This window comes from Geotrypetes seraphini, chromosome 4 (genome assembly GCF_902459505.1).
Source record: "Geotrypetes seraphini chromosome 4, aGeoSer1.1, whole genome shotgun sequence".
NCBI classification, from domain to species: Eukaryota; Metazoa; Chordata; class Amphibia; order Gymnophiona; family Dermophiidae; genus Geotrypetes; species Geotrypetes seraphini.
In genome coordinates, this window is record NC_047087.1 from 5,176,776 (window position 1) to 5,198,648 (window position 21,873).

Below are 21,873 nucleotides of genomic sequence, written 5' to 3' on the forward strand. Positions count from 1 at the left end.
CCTTCTGAAATGACATCATTTAATGTTCGTATACCTGCACTTATCCATTGTTTCCAGACGATTTTAAATCCGCCAATCTTGATCCTGGAGTTTACCCAAATAGACTGATTTAGTGATTTAGAAATTGGATTTGTTGATAGGTTATTTATATATCTTAATGTTTTCCAAGTATCTAATAAAATTCTGTTATCTTTATATCTTCTAGGCATTGTTATACTAATTAAATGATCTAAATGTAATGGGAACAGGAGCCGCCATTCTAAATATAGCCAATCTGGTACATTCTCCATGAGATCTGGGAGGATCCAATACATACCCTGTCTTAGAATATAGGCTTGATGGTACCTATAAAAATTTGGAAAATTTACCCCTCCCTCCACAATTGGTCTTTGTAAAGATACTAAAGCTATTCTGGGTCTTTTCCCAAACCAAACAAATTTTGTAATAATATTATTTAATTTTTTATAAAAGGACCCCTGAAAAAATATTGGTATCATACTCATTTGATAACAAACCACAGGCAATATCATCATTTTAATTGTTTGAACTCTTCCCCACCATGAAAGATGTAAAGGATTCCATTGTTCACACATTTCTGTAATTTTTTTCAATAAAAGTTTTTCATTTTCTTTGACTGTATCATCTATTGTATTTTTGATCATAATTCCTAAATATTTTATTCCTTCCTCTTTCCAAATAAATGAATATGAATCAAATAATCCTTTGGTGCAATGAACATTAATAGGAAGAATTTCTGATTTACTCCAATTAATTTTATATCCAGAAAATTTTCCAAATTCCTCTAGAAGATTAAGTAAATTTGGAATAGTATTCCCCGGTTCTCTTAAATATAATAAGATATCATCTGCATATGCAGAAAGTTTATATTCCCAGTAAGAAAATGGGATTCCTTTTATCTCCTTAGTTTGATTAATTGCAATTAACAAGGGTTCTAAAACAATATCAAACAGTAATGGGGACAAAGGACATCCTTGTCTAACTCCCCTTTGCAAGTTAAATCTATCTGATAAATTGTTATTTATATATAATCTTGCACCAGGAGAGCTATACAAAGTCTGAATCATTTTAATAAAATCGGGTCCTATTCCAAACCATTCTAGAGCTTGATACATAAATTTCCATTCTACTCTATCAAATGCTTTTTCTGCATCTAAAGATAGCATAAAAGTTGGATCATTCATAGTTTTTGCTAGGTTTAAAGAATGAAATGCTAATCTAGTGTTGTGTGATGAATGTCTTTTTGCAATAAATCCTGTTTGATGTACATCAATAATGAAAGGAAGAGCTTTAGCCAATCTTATTGCTAGTACTTTAGAAATTAATTTACCATCTACATTTAGTAAGGAAATAGGCCTGTAGTTTGAAACCAAAGTAGGATCTTTGTTTGGTTTTGGTAAGACAATAATTAGTGAATCAGCCATTGTACCTGATATATTCCCATTATTCATTTGATACTGATATAACTTTAATAGATATGGTAAAATAATGTTTTGAAATGATTTATAAAATTCAACCATATAACCATCACCACCCGGAGCGGATCCAGCTCTAAGAGACTTCAATGCTGATTCTATTTCTTTTAAAGATATAGGTTCTTCTAAACTTCTTTTTATATGATCTGGAACATTTGGTCCAATAAATGAATTTTAAAAACTTAGTCCATCTCTTTCTTTATTTTCATAAGATTCAGAAGAATATAAATCTTTATAAAAATCAAGAAACTGTATTAAAATGTCTTTATTATTAGTGTGTGTATTACCTTGTATATCTTTTATTGCAATAATCTTGGATTTTCTTTTTTTTGCTTTAAGAAAATTTGCCAATAATTTCCCAGCTTTATTTGAATTTCCGTAAAATTGAACTTGTCTATTAAATAAATCTTTCCTCACAAATTGAGAAGAAATCTCATTATATTTAACTTTTAGTTTTAATAAATCTTGTAATGTATTATTTTCCCATTTTTCAATTAATTTATTTTCTAATACTTTAATTTGTTTTCCTAATTCAAGAAACTGTTTTTTATGTTGTTTGTTAATATATGCTGAATATGAAATAATATTCCCTCTCTTTGTTGCTTTAAAAGCATCCCATAAGATTTCAGCATTAATATTATCCGAATCATTAATTTGAAAAAATTCTTGTATTTTTAATTTAAATTCTTCCAGAAAATTTGAATCTGCTAAAAATTTATTATCAAATCTCCAAATTGAATTGAAATGTTCAATATCATTATTTTGAAGATTAATCCACACACCAGCATGATCCGAAATTATAATAGGATCTATTACTGCTTTTAATACACGCTGCGCTAAGTTATTGGAAACAAATATATAATCAATTCGTGAAAAGGATTTGTGGACCTGAGAACAAAAAGAAAATTCTTGATCATTAAAATGAAGAATACGCCATATATCTACTAAATCACAAGATTGAGTCAAATTATCTAAGCCTAATGATTTCATAATTCTACTTGGTTTTTTATCCAAAATTGGATCCATTACAGCATTGAAATCCCCTGCTACTATTAAATTAGATGTAGCCAGTGGTAAAAGTAATTGTTGAATTTGTTTGAAAAACTCCATTTGATTCGTATTAGGAGCATATAAATTGAATAAATCCATGGTAGTATTTCCCAGATCCATTTTGATATGCACCCATCTACCTAAGGGGTCATAATTTATTAATTTGAAATTTGCATTACATTTTTTGTTTATCAATATAGCCACTCCAGCTTTTTTCTTTAAAGCCGGTGCAAATAAACATTTAGAAATCCAGCCCCCAGATAATTTTTTAGATTCAATTTCCGAAAGATGGGTCTCTTGAATGAAGTAGATGTCCGCATTTTGATTTTTAAGGAATGATAATATTTTTTTCTTCTTAATAGGATGATTTAAACCATTGACGTTCATAGAATAAATTTTTATATCCATCTATTTATAATTAAAATTTTAAGCAATATTCTATAATAATAAACATGATTAGATCTTAGCACAATTAATGTATATTGATCCCCATTCCCTCCCTTTATTTTCCCACCCCACCCTCCCACTATCAATGTTTGACTTGGAACACACATTGGACATGCAAAACCTATATACCCTCCCCCTCATTCAAAAATTATTTTAAAAATTAAGTTCTAATTCAATATATTCTATGTTTCTTTACCCACCCTATTATTCATTTTCCCTTCATTAATAATCCCATTATATATTATAATTCATATCAATTATGAATAAATCATATAATATTTTGAAATCATTAAATATAACTATTATATTAATCCTTCAATAATACAATATTTGTCTACAGTTCTAATTCATATATATTAAATATTCATATAAATAATTAAATATATTTGTTATTAATTCAGAATTAAAATAAAATCATTATTAAACATTTTTTTTTAAAATATCATCATTCATAGTAATATAAATAGATAATATATAAAATATATCTTTAAGATTCTATACTTAATGTCTATATTATAGTGATTTCCTACTTAGTTAATCAATTTTTCCCCTCAATTAATATTAGCAGTAATAAATATAGAAACAATAATTCTATAAATAAATTGATGTCTATTATTAATATAATATATATAATAATATCCAGTATATTAATAATAGCTTAATTAAAATTTATCAATGTTTTAAAATTGGATGGAATAAAATTTATAAATAATTTAATTCATAACATCCAAAATATTTTAAAAATTGTTAAATCAAAGATTTTCAAACATTTTTAAAAATAATTCATTTTGTTAATAATCATTGTTGTCTTCTTTCTTTTTAGATTATATCAGGAGGAATAATCAGTTTAATTCTGTGATGAAAGTCAGCAAATATTTTCTATAATCACAGCTATTATAAACGCTAAATCATAAATTAAATGAAAAGTGAAGTGCTCAGACCTTATAACCAATGTGTTTTAGTGCAATGACCAAAACGAGGTTAACAAGGGGACCATCATAGCCTTCACAGTCCCCAAACCACCTGTATTTAGCAATAGAAAGGAGATGTACTTATCTTAGTCAGGTGGTTATTAGTGATGCTAATCCTCGTTTAGACCAGTAAACCATGTGATGTGACTTTAAAATTTTTCTCAGCTGGTGTTGTTCTAACTATGGTCGCTGTCCCCCCGACCCAGGTTTCGTCTCTTCGTCAGGGAGGGACGTTAGTGCTAGAGAAAATATCATAAAAACATTAAACGACTTTATTCAACATGCTAAAAACTATTTTCTAAATAGTAACGAAAAGGTCATACTCATACATAGTAAATTAGTGAAAAGAATCTCATTAATTTTCATACCTATTGCTGGTTCACTAGGACTGGACCGGACCAAAGTTTTGGGTGAATTGAGTGCCTGAGCCCAGGACAAGCGTTTTATAACAAGAAAACCGGAACTGGTGTAAAAAATTCAACCGGAAATGAGATCAGGCAGAAAATGACATTACGATCCGAGAATGATTATACCAAAAGCCATTCTATCTCGGAATTCAAGCCGTCTGGATAAAGGGTACGCCAATTGTAGATGAAACGCTGTTCTTTTTGTATTAATAACCTGGATAAATCTCCTTGAAAATGTTTAACGTGAATCAATACTGTGTATTGAAGATCACTGAGAGAATGAGCTTCACTCAACCAGTGAGAAACCAAAGGGGCGGTGATACGCTTAGTGCGAATGCTGCTCATATGTTCAATGATGCGCGTTTTAATTTTGCGGGTTGTTTGTCCAATATATACTTTATGACATGGGCATCGGATGTAATAAATAACGCCTTTAGAGTCACACGACGTGTCTGTGTTTAAATAAAACTTGCGACCTCTCGAAAATGGAATGATCAGATGAGCAGCATTGATGACATGATTGCATACTATGCATTTACCACAAGGTTGGTGAGGCGACCTCTGTACTATAGAAGTATCAGAGTGTTTATACTTTAATTTCTCACCTAAGTTTGGCCCTCTTGAGAAGGCAAACTTAGGTCTTTGACTAAGTGAAGGATGACTTTGGAGAATTGGCCAGTATTTTAAAATAATATGCTTAATGGCATTACTACTGCCCGTAAAAGGCATAACACAAACGGTATCAGGTTCTTTTTGTTGTCGGTTACTAGGTAACATTAGCCATGGGCGGTGACAATTTTTCGCCCTCTTCCATGCTCTTCTTATGACTTTACCAGGGTACCCACGGTCTTTAAATTTGTCATATAGCTCCATTGCTTGTTTGTTAAAATCTTCATCGTTTGAACAAATTCTTCTTAATCTAAGAAATTGGCCTACCGGAATGCCATTTCTTAAAGCTCTTGGATGGAAACTTCCATATTGCAAGAGTGAGTTACGATCAGACGGTTTTTTGTACAGGGAGGTAGAAATTTGATTATTATATTTACTAATCATAATATCTAAAAAAGATATTTGATGTTGATTATATTGATAAGTAAATGTTATATTTGGATCTTTGAGATTAATATCATTTATAAATTTATGTAAATCTTCTATACTGCCTCCCCATACAAAAAAGACGTCATCGACGAATCTTTTCCAACAAATAACTTGATGAAAAAGCAAAGACGTATAGACAAATAGCTCTTCAAATTGTGTCATGTATAAACACGCTATTGTGGGAGCCACTGTGGCTCCCATGGCTACCCCTTGTGTTTGAAGATATATTGAATTTTCAAAATTAAAGTAATTGTTATTAATGACCATAGATATCATTTCTTTCAGCATAGAACTTTTTCTATCTGTTATGTCTAATTTAGACAAGTAAGATTCCACTAACGTGACAGCCGCTAGCTGCGGTACATTTGTATAAAGGGCCACAACGTCAGCTGTAACTAGAAAAAAATGTTCTATAGATATTTGTTGAGCCATTTGATCTATAAACTGTAAGAAGTGAGAAGAATCCTTTATATATGACTTAGCTTGAGGCACAAATTGTTTTAAATGGCCATCGATATATTGAGACATGGGCTCTAATGAGATTCTTTTCACTAATTTACTATGTATGAGTATGACCTTTTCGTTACTATTTAGAAAATAGTTTTTAGCATGTTGAATAAAGTCGTTTAATGTTTTTATGATATTTTCTCTAGCACTAACGTCCCTCCCTGACGAAGAGACGAAACCTGGGTCGGGGGGACAGCGACCATAGTTAGAACAACACCAGCTGAGAAAAATTTTAAAGTCACATCACATGGTTTACTGGTCTAAACGAGGATTAGCATCACTAATAACCACCTGACTAAGATAAGTACATCTCCTTTCTATTGCTAAATACAGGTGGTTTGGGGACTGTGAAGGCTATGATGGTCCCCTTGTTAACCTCGTTTTGGTCATTGCACTAAAACACATTGGTTATAAGGTCTGAGCACTTCACTTTTCATTTAATTTATGATTTAGCGTTTATAATAGCTGTGATTATAGAAAATATTTGCTTCTTTCTTTTTAACCATTTTTTTTATATCTTGTATTTTTATCTCTTATCTTCAGATGAATCTTCTCTTTTATTTTTCAGTTTTCCAGGATCTTGAAAATCATTGTCTTTTTCTTCTTTTATCCATCTTCTTATTTTTAATGTTATCTTGTATTTTCTCTTTCTTCTTTAGTTGAAAGTTGTCTTTTAATCAGTTTTTTATGTTAACATTGGTTCATCTTGTGTCAAAAATTCTTTTAGTTTTGCTGGGTCTTGAAAATAAATGGATTTATTCCCAGTGGACACTCTCATTGTAGATGGATAATATAGTCCATATATGTAGCCTTTTTCTTTTAGTTGCTGTCTGAATGTAAGAAATTGTTTCCTTATATTTGCAGTGTATTTGGCGAAATCTGGAACCAAGATTAATTTAGATCCTTTATAATTTAGGTTTTTATTTGCTTTTGCAACTTTCAATATTTCCAAGGCTTGTTGGTATCTTAATACTTTGAAGATTAAAGGTCTAGGAGCAGTCTGGTTTGCTGATTTTCTTGTGGGAATTCTGTGGGCACGTTCTATTTCTAACGGCCATTTAGAATTTAGTTGAAGCAGTTTAGGTAAAAGATTTTCCAGAAACTGTACAGGGTCTCCCCCTTCAAGATTTTCAGCCATACCTAGTATTCTAATGTTCTTTCTTTTCCCTCGGTTCTCCATATCTATCAGTTGATTTTTTAAAGCAGTTACATCTTTTTTTTCTTCTTCACACTTTTGTGTGAAAGTTTCCAACTGCCCGATTTTTTCTTCTATTACAGATATTCTCTGCCTGTCAGTTTGAAATTCCTGTTTCAGACTAAGCAGTTCTTCCTTGACCTCTGAAAGTTTGCAGGCGTTATCTGTCAACATAAGTTTAATTTTAAATAGTTCAGCCATGATATCCGATGTTTCAGTTAATTCCTCAGCTTCCAGTGGGATCGGCACACTCGACGGTGACACGGGGGTGATCTTTGACCTCTTCGCCGATGTACACGGCTTTTCAGGCTTCCCCTGTCTCGTCGCAGCCATTTCCTTAGTTATATTTTATTATTTTTAGCCCGGAAACAGGGTTTTAAAATTTTAGTCCTAGTAGTTTGCCGGTCCACAAAATAATTCTTTTATTTCTGCCGGTTCACAGGTGTAAAAAGGTTGAAAAACACTGATGTAGAGTATGCCAGCTTTCTTTTTCGCCCAGCCGCACGCGTTCAAAAAGCCACGCTTGCGCGGCTGCTCGAGTTGATCAATCTTCTCCTCTCTTACAACTTTCTGTTTCCGGTTGCGTCAGAGGAGAATATTGAACATATGAGCACCCGCACGTGCGGCTGGGCGAAAAAGAAAGCCGGCATACTCTACATCTAAGGTGAGATGGAGGGAGAGAGATGGCGGAACACTGCAATTGGTCGGGTGTCTGCTGTTTTTGTATCACTGCCTGCCTGCGCTCACGTTCCAGATCCTCCTGCATTTTTAGTGTGCACAATTGACCTGATTCGAGCTATAGGTGAACATGGGGGACACGTCATTGCAAGGGAGGACAAGTCAACTGATTTATTTTATGTTCTGTTTTTACTACAGGGCAGAGGCACTGGAACAGATTCTCAGTGCAGTAGTAGTAGTGGCAGGACTCTCTTCTGCCTTCATGGTGTTTCGCAGTACTGAGGCTTATATGGATGCTGTGGGGACGGGGACGGGGCGGTGAAAGGGATGGCGGTGATGGTGACGGGGCGGTGAAGGGAACGGCGGTGATGGGGCGGTGCAGAGGATGGTGGGCCGGGGACGGTGCAGTGACGGGGACAGATTTTTTCCCCGTGTCATTCTCTAATGTTAAATTAAAAATACTCGCTCTAAGTTGTTTATTAATTCTAGTACTTACAAAAGCATACTTACTGTCTACTAATAAATTACTAATATTAGTGTGTTGTGCTCAGTAACCACCACCATGGTCATATTATAAAATTAAATTCATAATGACCATGATTTAATGGGAACCATCATTGTGCACACTGCAATCAAGAGAGGTCTGCTGTTTGCCAGGGGCCAGGATCCGGGATGTAACTGCTTGCCTTGACAGACTCATCAAGCCCCGAGACAACTTCCCCATGATACTCATCCACGTCGGGACCAACGACACCGCCAGGAGCACCCCGAACAGCATACCTGAAGACTTCAGGGCCCTGGGTGAGAAGCTGAGGAGGATGGATGCGCAGGTGGTGTTCTCCTCGATCCTTCCAGTAAGGGGCAAGGGTAGTGCCAGGGAGGATCGCATCCAGAGGGCCAACGACTGGCTGCAGGGATGGTGCAAGGAGATGAACTTCGGGTTCCTACACCATGGAGAAGCATTGAAGGACTACAGGGACAAGACGGGTTGCACCTGACCAGAAGAGGGAAGAATGTCCTTGGACACCGTCTAGCCCGCCTACTTCACAGGGCTTTAAACTAGGTAAGTCGGGGGAGGGTACGGGCACAAGCAACCAACCTGACGAGCTAAATTGCCAATTCTTTTTTGAGGCTGAGGTAAGTGGTCACCGAAATTCTAGGTCAGGGGAGAGCATACACACTTTCGAGGCTGGGGTAGGTTTACATTATAATTCTGGGCCACATTGTAATTCTAGGTCTAGGGGCTATACACATTGTACTTCTGGATCTAGGAAGAGTACACATTGCAATTCTGGGTCCGGGGAGAGTACACATTTTAATTCTGGGACTATGGGCAGTACACATTGTAATCCTGGGTCCAGAGGGGGTACACACATTGCATATTGTACCAAAGGAGTTCAAGTAGCCCATGCAGGAACACCCCCACAAGATACACACCCTTCCGTATTTGGGATAGGTACACACTGTAGTTCTGGATCTGGGGAGTCCGGGTTAGGTACACGATATAGTTCTGAGTCTAGGGAGAATACAAAATATGAACATAATGCTAATAGTGTCCAAGTAGCTCAAACGAGACGTAATAAAAACACATGGAGGGCTATGTACGTTAATGCACACAGTTTGGGTAACAAGATCCTGGAACTGGAAACAGAAATAAGGAATGCCGACCTGGATGTGGTGGCAATATCTGAGACCTGGCTCACGGACTCCCATGGGTGGGACATGGTCATACCGGGTTACAACTTGCTTCGCCGGGACAGGGAGGGCAAAATGGGAGGAGGTGTAGCATTATATACAAAAGATGACATTAAGGTCACAAGAATCGCAGACGTCCAGTGCACTGGGGAATCTCTTTGGGTTAATTTGGCCAGAGGGAAGGACAAATGCCTGTATCTTGGCGTAATTTACAGACCCCCAAGACAACAGGATGACCTAGATATGGATTTAATCGGAGATATAGAGAATATCACCTTGCGTGGGGACACAGTATTGTTAGGTCACTTCAACATGCCTGATGTGGATTGGGACACACTTACCGCTGCTTCCGGCAGCAGTAGGAGGCTATTGAACTCTTTGAGGGGAGCACGTCTCAGGCAACTGGTGTTGGACCCAACAAGGGATCAGGCAATACTGGACCTGTTACTTACCAATGGGGAAAGTGTCACAGAAGTCTCGGTGGGAGACACACTGGCCTCCAGCGACCACAACATGATATGGTTCAATCTTAGGAAAGGCTTCACTAAATCCACCACACTGACCAAGGTCCTCAAATTCAAGGACACAAACTTCCAAAACATGAGCGAATTTGTTCACCAGGTGCTACAAAGCCAAGCAGAAACCGATAGCGTAGAAGAAATGTGGTCGACTCTGAAAGCCACCATACAGGAAGCGACAAACCGCTATGTTAAATTCGTAAGTAAATGGCGTAGGAACAATAAGCCGCAGTGGTTCACTGCGGAGATCTCAGACCTCATCAAGGAGAAGAAAAAAGCATTCATATCTTACAAACAATCAGGGAAACAAGACTCTAGAGCAGAGTACCTGACCAAGTCAAAAGCCGTCAAAACTGTAGTCAGGGAGGCTAAATTCCACATGGAGGAGTCTCTAGCAAAGAACATCCAGAAGGGAGATAAATCATTCTTCAGGTACATCAGTGACAGAAGTAAAAACTCGGGAGGGATAGTACGTCTTAGGAAACCAGACGGAGAATATGTGGAAAAGGACTCAGAAAATGCACAACTATTAAATGAATATTTCTGCTCAGTCTTCACCCGAGAAGCGCCGGGGCAAGGCCCTCAGCTACAGACAAGGGTTAACTCGGCTGACCCATTTAGTAATTTCAAGTTTACACCCAGCAGTGTCTACGGTGAACTGTCAAGGCTCAAGGTTAACAAGGCTATGGGGCCTGACAATCTACACCCCAGGGTGCTCAGGGAGTTGAGTGATGTCTTGGCGGAACCACTGTCCGCGCTCTTCAACCTCTCCCTTAGTACAGGCAGTGTCCCGTTGAACTGGAGGATGGCTAACGTCATTCCACTCCACAAGAAAGGCTCAAAAATAGAGCCCGCAAACTACAGACCAGCGAGTCTCACATCAATAGTGAGCAAACTAATGGAAACCCTAATCAAACACCAATTAGACACGATCCTTAATTAGGAGAATCTACGGGATCCCCGTCAACATGGATTTACTAAGGGGAGATCCTGCCAATCCAACCTGATCAGCTTCTTTGACTGGGTGACGAGGAAGCTAGATGTTGGGGAGTCCCTGGACATCGTATACCTGGACATTAGCAAAGCATTCGATAGCGTACCACACCGCAGGTTGCTAAGCAAGATGAGTTCTATAGGATTGGGCGAGACATTGACAAAATGGGTTGGGAACTGGCTTGGAGGTAGGCTTCAAAGGGTAATGGTGAACGGCACCCCCTCTGAAATGACGGAGGTGATCAGTGGAGTGCCCCAAGGCTCGGTCTTGGGCCCGATCCTATTCAATATCTTCATAAGTGACTTGGCAGAAGGGCTCCGAGGTAAAATAACATTATTCGCCGATGAAGCCAAGCTAAGCAATGTAGTGGGCAAAAGCACAACGGACAAAAACTCAATGCCTGACAACATGATGCACGATCTACTCCTACTGGAGCACTGGTCTAGGACCTGGCAACTCAGTTTTAATGCCAAAAAATGCAAAGTTATGCATCTGGGTAGCCAAAATCCATGCAGGACTTATACCCTTAATGGTGAGATCCTAACAAGAACGGTAGCAGAGCGAGACTTAGGGGTGATTGTCAGTGAGGACATGAAGGCTGCTAATCAAGTGGAGAAAGCTTCATCCAAGGCAAGACAAATCATGGGTTGCATACGCAGGGGTTTCGTCAGCCGTAAGCCGGAGGTCATTATGCCATTGTATAGATCCATGGTGAGGCCCCACCTGGAATACTGTGTGCAATTCTGGAGGCCACATTATCGCAAGGATGTGCTGAGGATGGAGTTGGTCCAGAGAATGGCCACCCGGATGGTCTCGGGACTCAAGGATCTCCCGTACGAGGAACGGTTAGAAAAATGACAGCTATACTCGCTCGAGGAGCGCAGAGGGAGGGGAGACATGATCGAGACGTTCAAATATCTCATGGGCCGCATCGAAGCAGAGGAAGATGTCTTCTTTTTCAAGGGTTCCTCGGCAACAAGAAGGCATCCGTGGAAAATCAGGGGCGGGAAACTGCGAGGTGACATCAGGAAGTTCTTTTTTACTGAAAGGGTAGTTGATCGCTGGAATAGTCTTCCACTGCAGGTGATTGAGGCCAGCTGCGTGCCTGATTTTAAGGCCAAATGGGATCGACACGTGGGATCTATTCACAAGGTAAAGGTAGGGGAGGGTCATTAGGGTGGGCAGACTGGATGGGCCGTGGCCCTTATCTGCCGTCTATTTCTATGTTTCTATATTTCTATGGGTTCCCTGCTCCTCCATTAGACCAGACAAGAAGCAGTGTAGATTGTGCCCAATGTTCTTAATTAAATCTAATTTAATCTAATCTTCCATTTGTGCGTTGCACATACCTATACAGGCTCAAGGCGACAGATTAAGGAGGAAGGTGGAAAGTAGTAGAGGAGGGAGTATGGAGAAAATAAGAGAGGGGACACAGAAGTAGGTGGAGTTATACAAAAACTAAGACTGTTAATTGTCAAAGAGGTGAGTCTTCAGGCTTTTTCTGAATGTAGTGTAGCTTGTCTCTGTCCTGACAACTTCTGGTAGGTCATTCTAGGTTTTTACACCCAGATTAAGTTAGCATAGAGTGGAAAATTCACTTGTAGTGGAGATTTTTTTGTGGGTGGTAGATTTAGTTGGATTCTGTTAAGGATTATTTTTGATGATGACCAAACATTAGAGAATAATTGGATGAATACATGTTAGCCTCAGTTAATGATGAACTCCACCCTCATCCACTGGGTATCCTGCTCCTATACCACCCCCCTATCCCTTGGAACAATTCCTCCAAACTCGTCTTTGAAACCATAACAAACGCCTTCCTCAAATTTCAAAGATTATTGATCACCACTTTGACGATGTCACCAGCAAGGATGCAATTGAATTTAATAGCTTCCTCTCCTCTTTAGGCTTTCCCCCCCACACTCTCCCCAACCCACAAAAAAGGCCATAACACTAGACCTCATCAATTTTCTAGATCTCACTACCCACAAAACCTCAACCGATGACATTCGATAGGAAATGGTCCCCTGGTCCAACCACTTCCTAGGGGCTTTCTGTCTCCCAATCTTCATGTCACATTTTGGGCCCCCATCCTGCACCTCAAATTCTATTACCTTCCGAAAAAAAATCTCGAGCAATCTGTTCTGGACCAATTTTCTTGACAAATTTTCCCCCATCCCTAAACCAACAGAAGCAGAAACTAACTGGCAAAACTGAGTCGCCCTCTCCGAGTCCACCTTCCATTCCCTCGCCCCTCTCTCCACTAAAACCATCTCCTATTCTCGTAAGGCCCCTTGGTACCTCCCATACCACAGAGAACTGAAGCAGAAATGCCGAGCTCTGGAACGAAAATGGAAAAAATCTAAATCCCCTACAGACAGACACTCCTGAAGGGTCAATATTAAATTCTACAATACTGTTCTAAAAAAAAAAAAAGCAAGGAAAAACTTCTACGGTGACAAAATCTCCAAATCCAACAACCAGAGTAGCACATTATTTAACATCTGGCTTTCCTTAACCTCCAAAAATGACTCCATTCTCTCCTCCTCCCCCTCAGCCGATTCTCTAGAAAAGTTCTTCAGCGATAAGGTCTCCACCTTGAGGCGCTCCTTCCCACCTGCAATCTCCTACAAATCTTTGATTCCAATAGACCCCAACCCTATCCCAATAGACTCCTACCCCATCCCAGCCGACAGATCCTGGTCTTCCTTCGAACTAGTTTCTGAATCCCTGGTCCATAATCTCTGCCTCAAATTGAAATCCTGCAACTGTACCTTGGATCCATTCCCTGCCTACCTTTATGAGAACACTCCCCCTCAGGCCATCTCATCTCTTACCAGTCTCATAAATTCCGCCCTCCATTTGGGTCTATTCTCCCCAGAAATGGGCCATATCTCCTTAACCCCACTACTGAAAAAATCTGATCTAGACCCCTCCACACCATCCAGCTACCGTCCAATAGCAAACATTCCTCTCCTCACCAAGATGCTAGAATCCATCATATCCACTCAACTATCTTCCTAGCTTGAAAAATTCACCATTCTTCTACTCTACCAATACGTCTTCCATCCCAACTTCAGCACCGAATCCCTTCTGACTTCCTTAATCTCAAAAGTTCAATATCTCCATTCTCGCAACAGGTTCGCCGTCCTTCTTCAATTCGATCTCTCTGCAGCTTTTGATGTCGTCCATCATGATATCCTAATTTACCAACTCACCGAGATAGGCATTAACTCCACAGTCCTTGACTGGTTCTCGAAGTTCTTACGGCTCCTGCTCCTACACAGTCTACATGAAGGGCACTTCTTCCTCCCCCTGGAACCCGATATGTGGAGTCCCACAAGGCTCACCTCTCTCTCCTATCCTTTTCAACATTTACATGTCCTCCCTTAAACTCTTCCATCTCTCCCCACTTGAAACACTTTACACTTATGCAGATGAGATCTTTGTTCTCCTCGAGACCGACCGGAACCTCACCAACCTCTCTGCGAAATATCCTCATGTATATCGAACCTTCAATCCTGGGTCCAAACTGTGCAGATGAAACCGAACGAATCTAAAACAAAATTTCTCTGGCTCGGCCCAAAACTGGACCTACTGCCCACCTCCATCCCACTGTCCTCTGGCCCCACCCTGCATCTTGAATACTCAAGTAAAATTCTGGGAGTCATCATTGACTCTACACTTTCCTTCAACGATCACCTCAACTCCCTAATAAAAAAATGTTTCTTCAGCCTCCATATGCTAAGGAAAGTGAGAACCTGTTTCCATCAAAAACACTTTATCGTCCTTGTCCAATCCACCATCCTTTCCAGACTGGACTACTGCAACTCTATCTACCTAAGCCTAACAAAGAAAAACCTTCAAAGACTCCAGCAGATTCAAAATGCCGCTGCTAAGCTTATCTTCGCAAAAAGCAAATTTGACCACGTCTCACCACTTTTGTCCAAGCTCCACTGGCTCCCGATAATCTCCAAAGTCCACTTCAAATGTGCCTGCCTTACTTTCAAGATCCTACACGGCATCCTCCCCCCTCTTATTCCTCTTTCTTGGAATTCCTCTAACCCCAATTCCACCAGATCTACCCAAAAACTGAAACTTTCCTTTCCCTCTCGAAAAGGCGTTTCCCTTGTAGGAAAACTAGGTTCCTCCCTCCCTTTCAGAATCACTGAGCTCTGGAACAATCTTACCTCCCCTCTTAGGAACCTGAGCTCCCTCCAACTCTTCCGTAAACATCTGAAAACCTGGTTATTTTCAAAAATGTAACTCTTCCTCTCTCTGGTTACTCTGTCCTAAATTTTCTCTTCATTTTGTCTTTTTCCTTCACTGGAGTTCCTTTCTACCCTAACCCTTGTTAATCGTGTCGAGCTTTGCGAATGTAGAGATGATGCGGTATACAAACCCAAGGTATAGTTTAGTTTAGTTTAGAGAGGGGCTGCTGAGCTTCCGTATAGGATCTGGTGTAGGATACAAGACAATTGGAAAATTATTCAGGATGATATTGAGAGCCAATGTAGTTGCCTGATGAAGGTTGTGATTTGAGTCAAATTTCTTTAATTTGTAGATTAGTCTAACTGCTGTGTTCTGGATGAGTTGTAGTTTGTGGATGAGAGAAGTGTTGATGCCAAGGTAGGCAGAGTTGCAATAGTCCAGTTGAGACAGGACCATCATCTGAACAATCAGAGCAAAGTGGTGTGGGTGGAAGTAGGATCTTGTGAGTTGCAGTTGACACATGGGGTAGATTGTCTTTTTCCAAAAGTTAGATATTTGTGGTTCCATTGTGAGAGTGTCGTCTAAGATGCAACCTAGTACCTTGGTGGATTTTTCCATTATGAGAGTAATGCCCGATGGAAGAGTAAGATCAGGTATGACATTCTGTTATGCAGTGCGGAAACCAATGGTTTTGGTCTTAGTGGCGTTCAGTTTCAGCTTGTTGTTCGTTGGCTAGGTTTGAATTTTATCTAAGCCTGGCTTCTTAAACAATAAACAAAAAAAAAACCCCAAAAAGATTGCATTTATCTGGTTCCATTGTTAGGACATTGTTGTATTAAAAATCAGGTCAAATGTTGTTCTCTCAATATCAGTCCCTGTTTGTTCATCAAGGATCAATGAAAACAGTCATGTTTAACTTAATCAACTCAGTGCTGCTGTCTGCCAACTCAAGCTGTTTCACAATCATCTTCAGGGTAAACAGACTGTCAACAGATGATGTCAAATGTGACTGAAAGCTATCATGGCTTCTTTAAAGGAAGGACTGCTACCTTTGAAGAAGGTGGTTCTCTCAAAATCAGTACCTGATATTGAGAGAACAACATTTGACCCGATTTTTAATATACCATCGTCCTGACAACGGTTTGTACCACTTACCCCACCCCACTTTTTTTTTTTTTTTTACAAAACAGTAGCGTGGTTTTTAGCATCGGCTGTGGCGGTAACAGTTCTGACTCATAGGAATCTATGAGTCTCAAGAGCTGATACCGCCACAGCCGGCACTAAAAACCGCACTATGGTTTTGTAAATGGAGGAGTTAGTAAAGTAAGTAGGTTTTCTATTTTTACATGTTTATATATTGTACATTTAGGTGTTTATTTTTAAGCTAGTTAGGGGTAATAAAACTCATTAATCTTTATTGGCATTTGTGTGCAATAGGTGTTAATGCTGGGTATGATTTTCAATGGAATCAATCATATATACAATTCATTTAGTCTGTGGAACATGTAGACAAACATGATTTAATGAGACAGAGTCAGCATGGGTTCAGCTGAGGGAGATCTTGCCTCACCAATTTGCTTGACTTCTTTGAAGGTGTGAATAAATATGTGGATAAAGGTGAGCCGGTCGATATAGTTTATCTAGATTTTCAGAAAGCTTTTTTTTTTTCTCTTCAAATTCTTTATTCATTTTTTCATCTTTTGATAAAGTTCCTCACGAGAGGCTCCTGAGAAAATTAAATAGTCATGGGATAGGTGGCAAAGTTCAGTTGTGGATTAGGAATTGGTTGTCGGATAGAAAACAGAGGGTAGGGTTAAATGGTAATTTTTCTCAATGGAGAAGAGGAAATAGTGGAGTGCCGCAGGGGTCTGTACTAGGACTGGTGCTATTTAACTTATTTATAAATGATCTGGAAATTGGAATGACGAGTGAGGTGATTAAATTTATAGATGACACTAAACTGTTCAAAGTTGTTAACACGCATGCAGATTGTGAAAAATTGCAGGCGGACCTTAGGAAATTGGAAGAATGGGCATCCAAATGGCAGATGAAATTTAATGTAGACAAGTGCAAAGTGATGCACATTAGAAAGAATAACCTGAATCACAGTTATCCGGATGCTAGGGTCCACCTTGGGGATTAGCGCCCATGAAAAGGATCTGGGTATTATTGCACACAATATGATGAAACCTTCCTCCCAATGTGCGGCGGCGGACAAAAAAGTAAACAGGATGCTAGGAATTATTAAAAAAAGGGATGGTTAACAAGACTAAGAATATTATAATGCCCCTGTATAGCTCCATGGTGCTATCTCATCTGGAGTATACTGCATTCAATTCTGGTCACCTTAACTGAAGAAAGATATAGTGGCGCTAGAAAAGGTTCAAAGAAGAGCGACCAAGATGGTGAAGAGGATGGAACTCCTCTCGTATAAGGAAAGACAAACGGTTAGGGATCTTCAGCTTGGAAAAGAGAGGGCTGAGAAAAGATATGATTGAAGTCTACAAAATCCTGAGTGGAGTAGAACTGGTAAAACTGGATCGATTTTTCACTCTGTCAAAAATTACAAAGACTAAGGGACACTTGTTGACGTTACACGGAATTACTTTTAAAACACAATAAGAGGAATTTTTTTTTCACTCAGAGAATAGTTAAGGAATGATTAAGAAGGGGATCACAAACAGATCGGAGATGGTTATCATGCCACTGTACCGGGCCATGGTACACCCCCACCTGGAATACTGCATCCAGCACTAGTCGCTGTACATGAAGAAAGACATAGTACTACTCGAAAGAGTCCAGAGAAAGAGCAACTAAAATGGTTAAGGGGTGGGAGGAGTTGCCGTACAGTGAGAGATTAGAGAAACTGGGCCTCTTCTCCCTTGAAAAGAGGAGACTGAGACGGGACCTGATCAAAACATTCAAGATAATGAAGGGAATAGACTTAACAAATAAAAACAGTTTGTTCACCCTCTCCAAGGTAGAGAGAACGAGAGGGTACTCTCTAAAGTTAAAAGGGATTAGATTCTGTACAAACGTAAGAAAGTTCTTCTTCACCAGAAAGTGGTAGAAATCTGGAACGCTCTTCCAGAGGTTATTATAGGGGAAAACACCCTCCAGGGATTCAAGACAAAGTTAGACAAGTTCCTGCTGAACCAAAACGTACACAGGTAAGGCTAGACTCAGTTAGGGCACTGGTCTTTGACCAAAGGGCTGCCGCGGGAGCAGACTGCTGGGCACGATGGACCACTGGTCTGACCCAGCAGCGGCAATTCTTATGTTCTACACTCTGGAACGTGTTGCCAGAGGATATCATAAGAGCAGATAGTTCTAATAAAGGTTTGGACAAGTTCCTGGAGGAAAAGTCCATAGTCTGTTATTGAGAAAGACATGGGGGGAAGCCACTGCTTGCAAGGCCAGCCTAAGGGAGACTGTAGGAGCTGTGCCTAGTCCTGAGCACATGGTAGAAGAGTCCTGAGCACATGGCAGAATAGTGAGCGGTGCTAGCAGGGGAAGAGGCGAGAGCTAACTCCGCCCACCCCTGACATCACCAGCCAAACTCCCCCCCATAAAAGGGACGAGCCAACGGCGTGCAGCCATTCGGCGCGCAGCGAAGGCGAGCGGCAAAGGCGCTTGCCTTAGCGAGAGCGCCTTTGCGAAGAGCCTTTGCGAAGAGCCAAACTACACAAGACAACGATACCTTAGGGCAACAAGTAGACCTCTCAAACACACTATCCCTTCACCCTAATCGTACAGGCTCTCATACTAACTCACAGACAGCAACCCTCTCAGACATCTCAAACTCTCAGTCTCTCAGACACCCTTATCTTTCAAGCACTAGATACCCCAATCTTCCAACTCTCAGACACCCTAACTTTCAAAATCTCACACCTGCTCACAGACAGATTTTTCTAATTTTCCTAATTCTCTACCTTACTGACAGGCAGACCTCAATTACAACTCAGCAATGGCAGGGAGGACAAGAAGCGCAAAGTTTACAATCAAGACCAGTATTCCAGTCACTATGGGGATCCAGGAAGCGACCACAGACTGCGTGCAGAAGGCGGAGGACCCAGGACGGTGGACAGAGGTCTCTGTGCAGACCGAGACCATCCCCCAGCGCTACACTACAGTCTCTACACAGACAGAGGAGGCCGCGCAGCTGGATGGAGATCTCATGCAGGAACTAAGGAGCCTCAGGGAGGAGGTGATACGCCTGAGAAGCATCCGAGAGGACGAGGCCTACATCGACAGAGTCGTCCAGGAGCTGTCCCAAATCACCAAGCAGGCCCATGACAAGTCCATCCTTGAGACGCCCAAATCATCAGCTTTGAAACCAACAATTGGGATACAGGAAATGGCTAGCGGCACTGACTCCTGGCAGCTGGTGACCTCCTCCACGGGCAAACATAGGAGACCCCCCCCCCCCCCTTTTTCAATCTCTTCATCTTCTCCTTCTTCTTACAAACAGGGCAGCTATACATCAATCCCTCAACTCACCCTGTGGAACAGATTCCAGATTCTTCAGGAAGGAACTGCCATAGAAACATAGAAAGATGACGGCAGAAAAGGGCTACAGCCCATCAAGTCTGCCCACTCTACTGACCCACCCCATTAAGTCTGGGTGCTGATGACTTAGTTCCTTAGCTCGACCCTCGTAGTGATCCCATGTGGATGTCCCATTTATTCTTAAAGTCCAGCACGCTGGTGGCCTTGATCACCTGCACCGGAAGTTTGTTCCAGTGATCCACCACCCTTTCTGTGAAGAAGTACTTCCTGGTGTCACCACTAAAGTTCCCTCCTCTGAGTTTGAGCGCGTGCCCCCTTGTGACCGAGGGTCCTTTGGGAAGGAAGATGTCGTCTTCCACCTCGACACGTCCTGTGACATATTTAAATGTCTCAATCATGTCCCCCCTTTCCCTGCGCTCCTCTAGAGTATAGAGCTGCAATTTGCCCAGTCTTTCTTCGTATGAGAGACCCTTGAGTCCGGAGACCATTCTAGTGGCCATCCGCTGGACCGACTCGGCTCGAAGCACATCTTTACGGTAATGTGGCCTCCAGAATTGCACACAGTACTCCAGATGAGGTCTCACCATGGTTCTGTAAAGTGGCATTATGACTTCAGGCTTGCGGCTGACGAAGCTTCTCTTGATACATCCCATCATTTGCCTTGCCTTGGATGAGGCCTTCTCTACTTGTTTGGCAGCCTTCATGTCTGCACTGATGATTACTCCCAAGTCCCGTTCTTCTGAAGTCCTAGCTAGTGCTTCTCCATTCAAGGTGTATGTTCTGCATGGATTTCTGCTGCCGAGATGCATGACCTTACACTTCTTAGCGTTGAAGCCCAGCTGCCATGTTGAGGACCAGTTTTCCAACATGATCAGATCCTGCGTCATACTACCCTTGAGACTGCTTTCACTTACTATATTACACAGTTTGGCGTCGTTGGCGAACAGTGCTACTTTACCCTGAAGCCCCCGGGTTAAATCCCTTATGAATATGTTGAAAAGAGATGATCCTAGGACTGATCCTTGCGGCACTCCGCTAGTCACCTCCGATGTCTCAGAGAGGGTGCCATTGACCACCACCCTCTGAAGTCTTCCACTCAGCCAATCATTGACCCATGCAGTTAGTTTCTCACCTAACCCCATCGATTTCATCTTGTTTAATAGTCTACGGTGCGGGACACTGTCAAAAGCTTTACTGAAATCCAAGTACACCACGTCCAGAGACTCTCCTGAGTCTAGCTTTCCTGTCACCCAGTCAAAGAAGCTGATAAGATTGGATTGGCATGACCTGCCCCTAGTGAATCTATGTTGACAGGGATCCCTCAGATTTCCCTCATCCAATATCGTGTCCAATTTACCTTTAAGTAAAGTTTCCATGAGTTTACACACTATTGATGTGAGACTCACTGGTCTGTAATTCGCAGCCTCTGTTCTGCAACCCTTTTTGTGCAGAGGAACAACGTTGGCTGTTTTCCAGTCCAGGGGGACTCTCCCCGTACCTAGAGAGAGATTGAAGAGCATGGCTAACGGTTTTGCCAGAACATCGCATAGCTCTCTGAGCACTCTTGGGTGCAAATTGTCCGGTCCCATGGCTTTGTTCACCTTTGAGTTTTGACAGTTCTCTGTAAACATCAGCTGGTGTGAACTCAAAATTCTGAAATGGGTCTTCCATGCTTTGCTTTGCTTCCAGACGTGGCCCGTGCCCTGGTGCCTCGCATGTAAAGACTGAACAGAAGTAATCATTTAGTAGTTTGGCCTTATCGGAATCTGTTTCCACATAGTGCCGATGAGGAACAGGAGCAGGAACAGGAGCAGGCCCAACACACAGATCCATCTCCAGGGACAACTGACCGGCTCCCCCCAAAGAAGCGCAGAGTAATAGTCATCGGGGATTCCATGCTGAGGGGCACCGAGGGACCAATTTGCAGACCGGATATGCAATCTAGGGAAACATAAGAAACATAAGAAATGGCTTCGCTGGATCAGACTCTAGGTCCATCCAGTCCGGCGACCCGCACCCGCGGAGGCCAAGCCAGGTGTTCCCTGATGAGAAACCTTGTTTACTCGTATCCCCCAATGTGATTTGCAAGAAGGTGTGCA

At 40.9% G+C, this 21,873-nt stretch overlaps 2 protein-coding genes across 6 annotated transcripts in view; both read right to left on the minus strand.

The window, feature by feature from the left end:
* NFAT5 (nuclear factor of activated T cells 5) overlaps positions 1 to 21,873 on the minus strand; it is a 383,347-nt gene that overhangs the window by 142,853 nt on the left and 218,621 nt on the right. The window lies entirely within an intron of this gene.
* LOC117359318 lies at positions 3,906 to 6,096 on the minus strand. The gene is made up of 2 exons (XM_033941882.1): positions 4,330 to 6,096; positions 3,906 to 4,200 (listed from the first exon to the last, which is right to left on the minus strand). Exon 1 carries the CDS (start codon positions 5,992 to 5,994, stop codon positions 4,489 to 4,491), a length of 1,506 nt encoding a protein of 501 aa, XP_033797773.1. The 5' UTR covers positions 5,995 to 6,096; the 3' UTR covers positions 3,906 to 4,200; positions 4,330 to 4,488.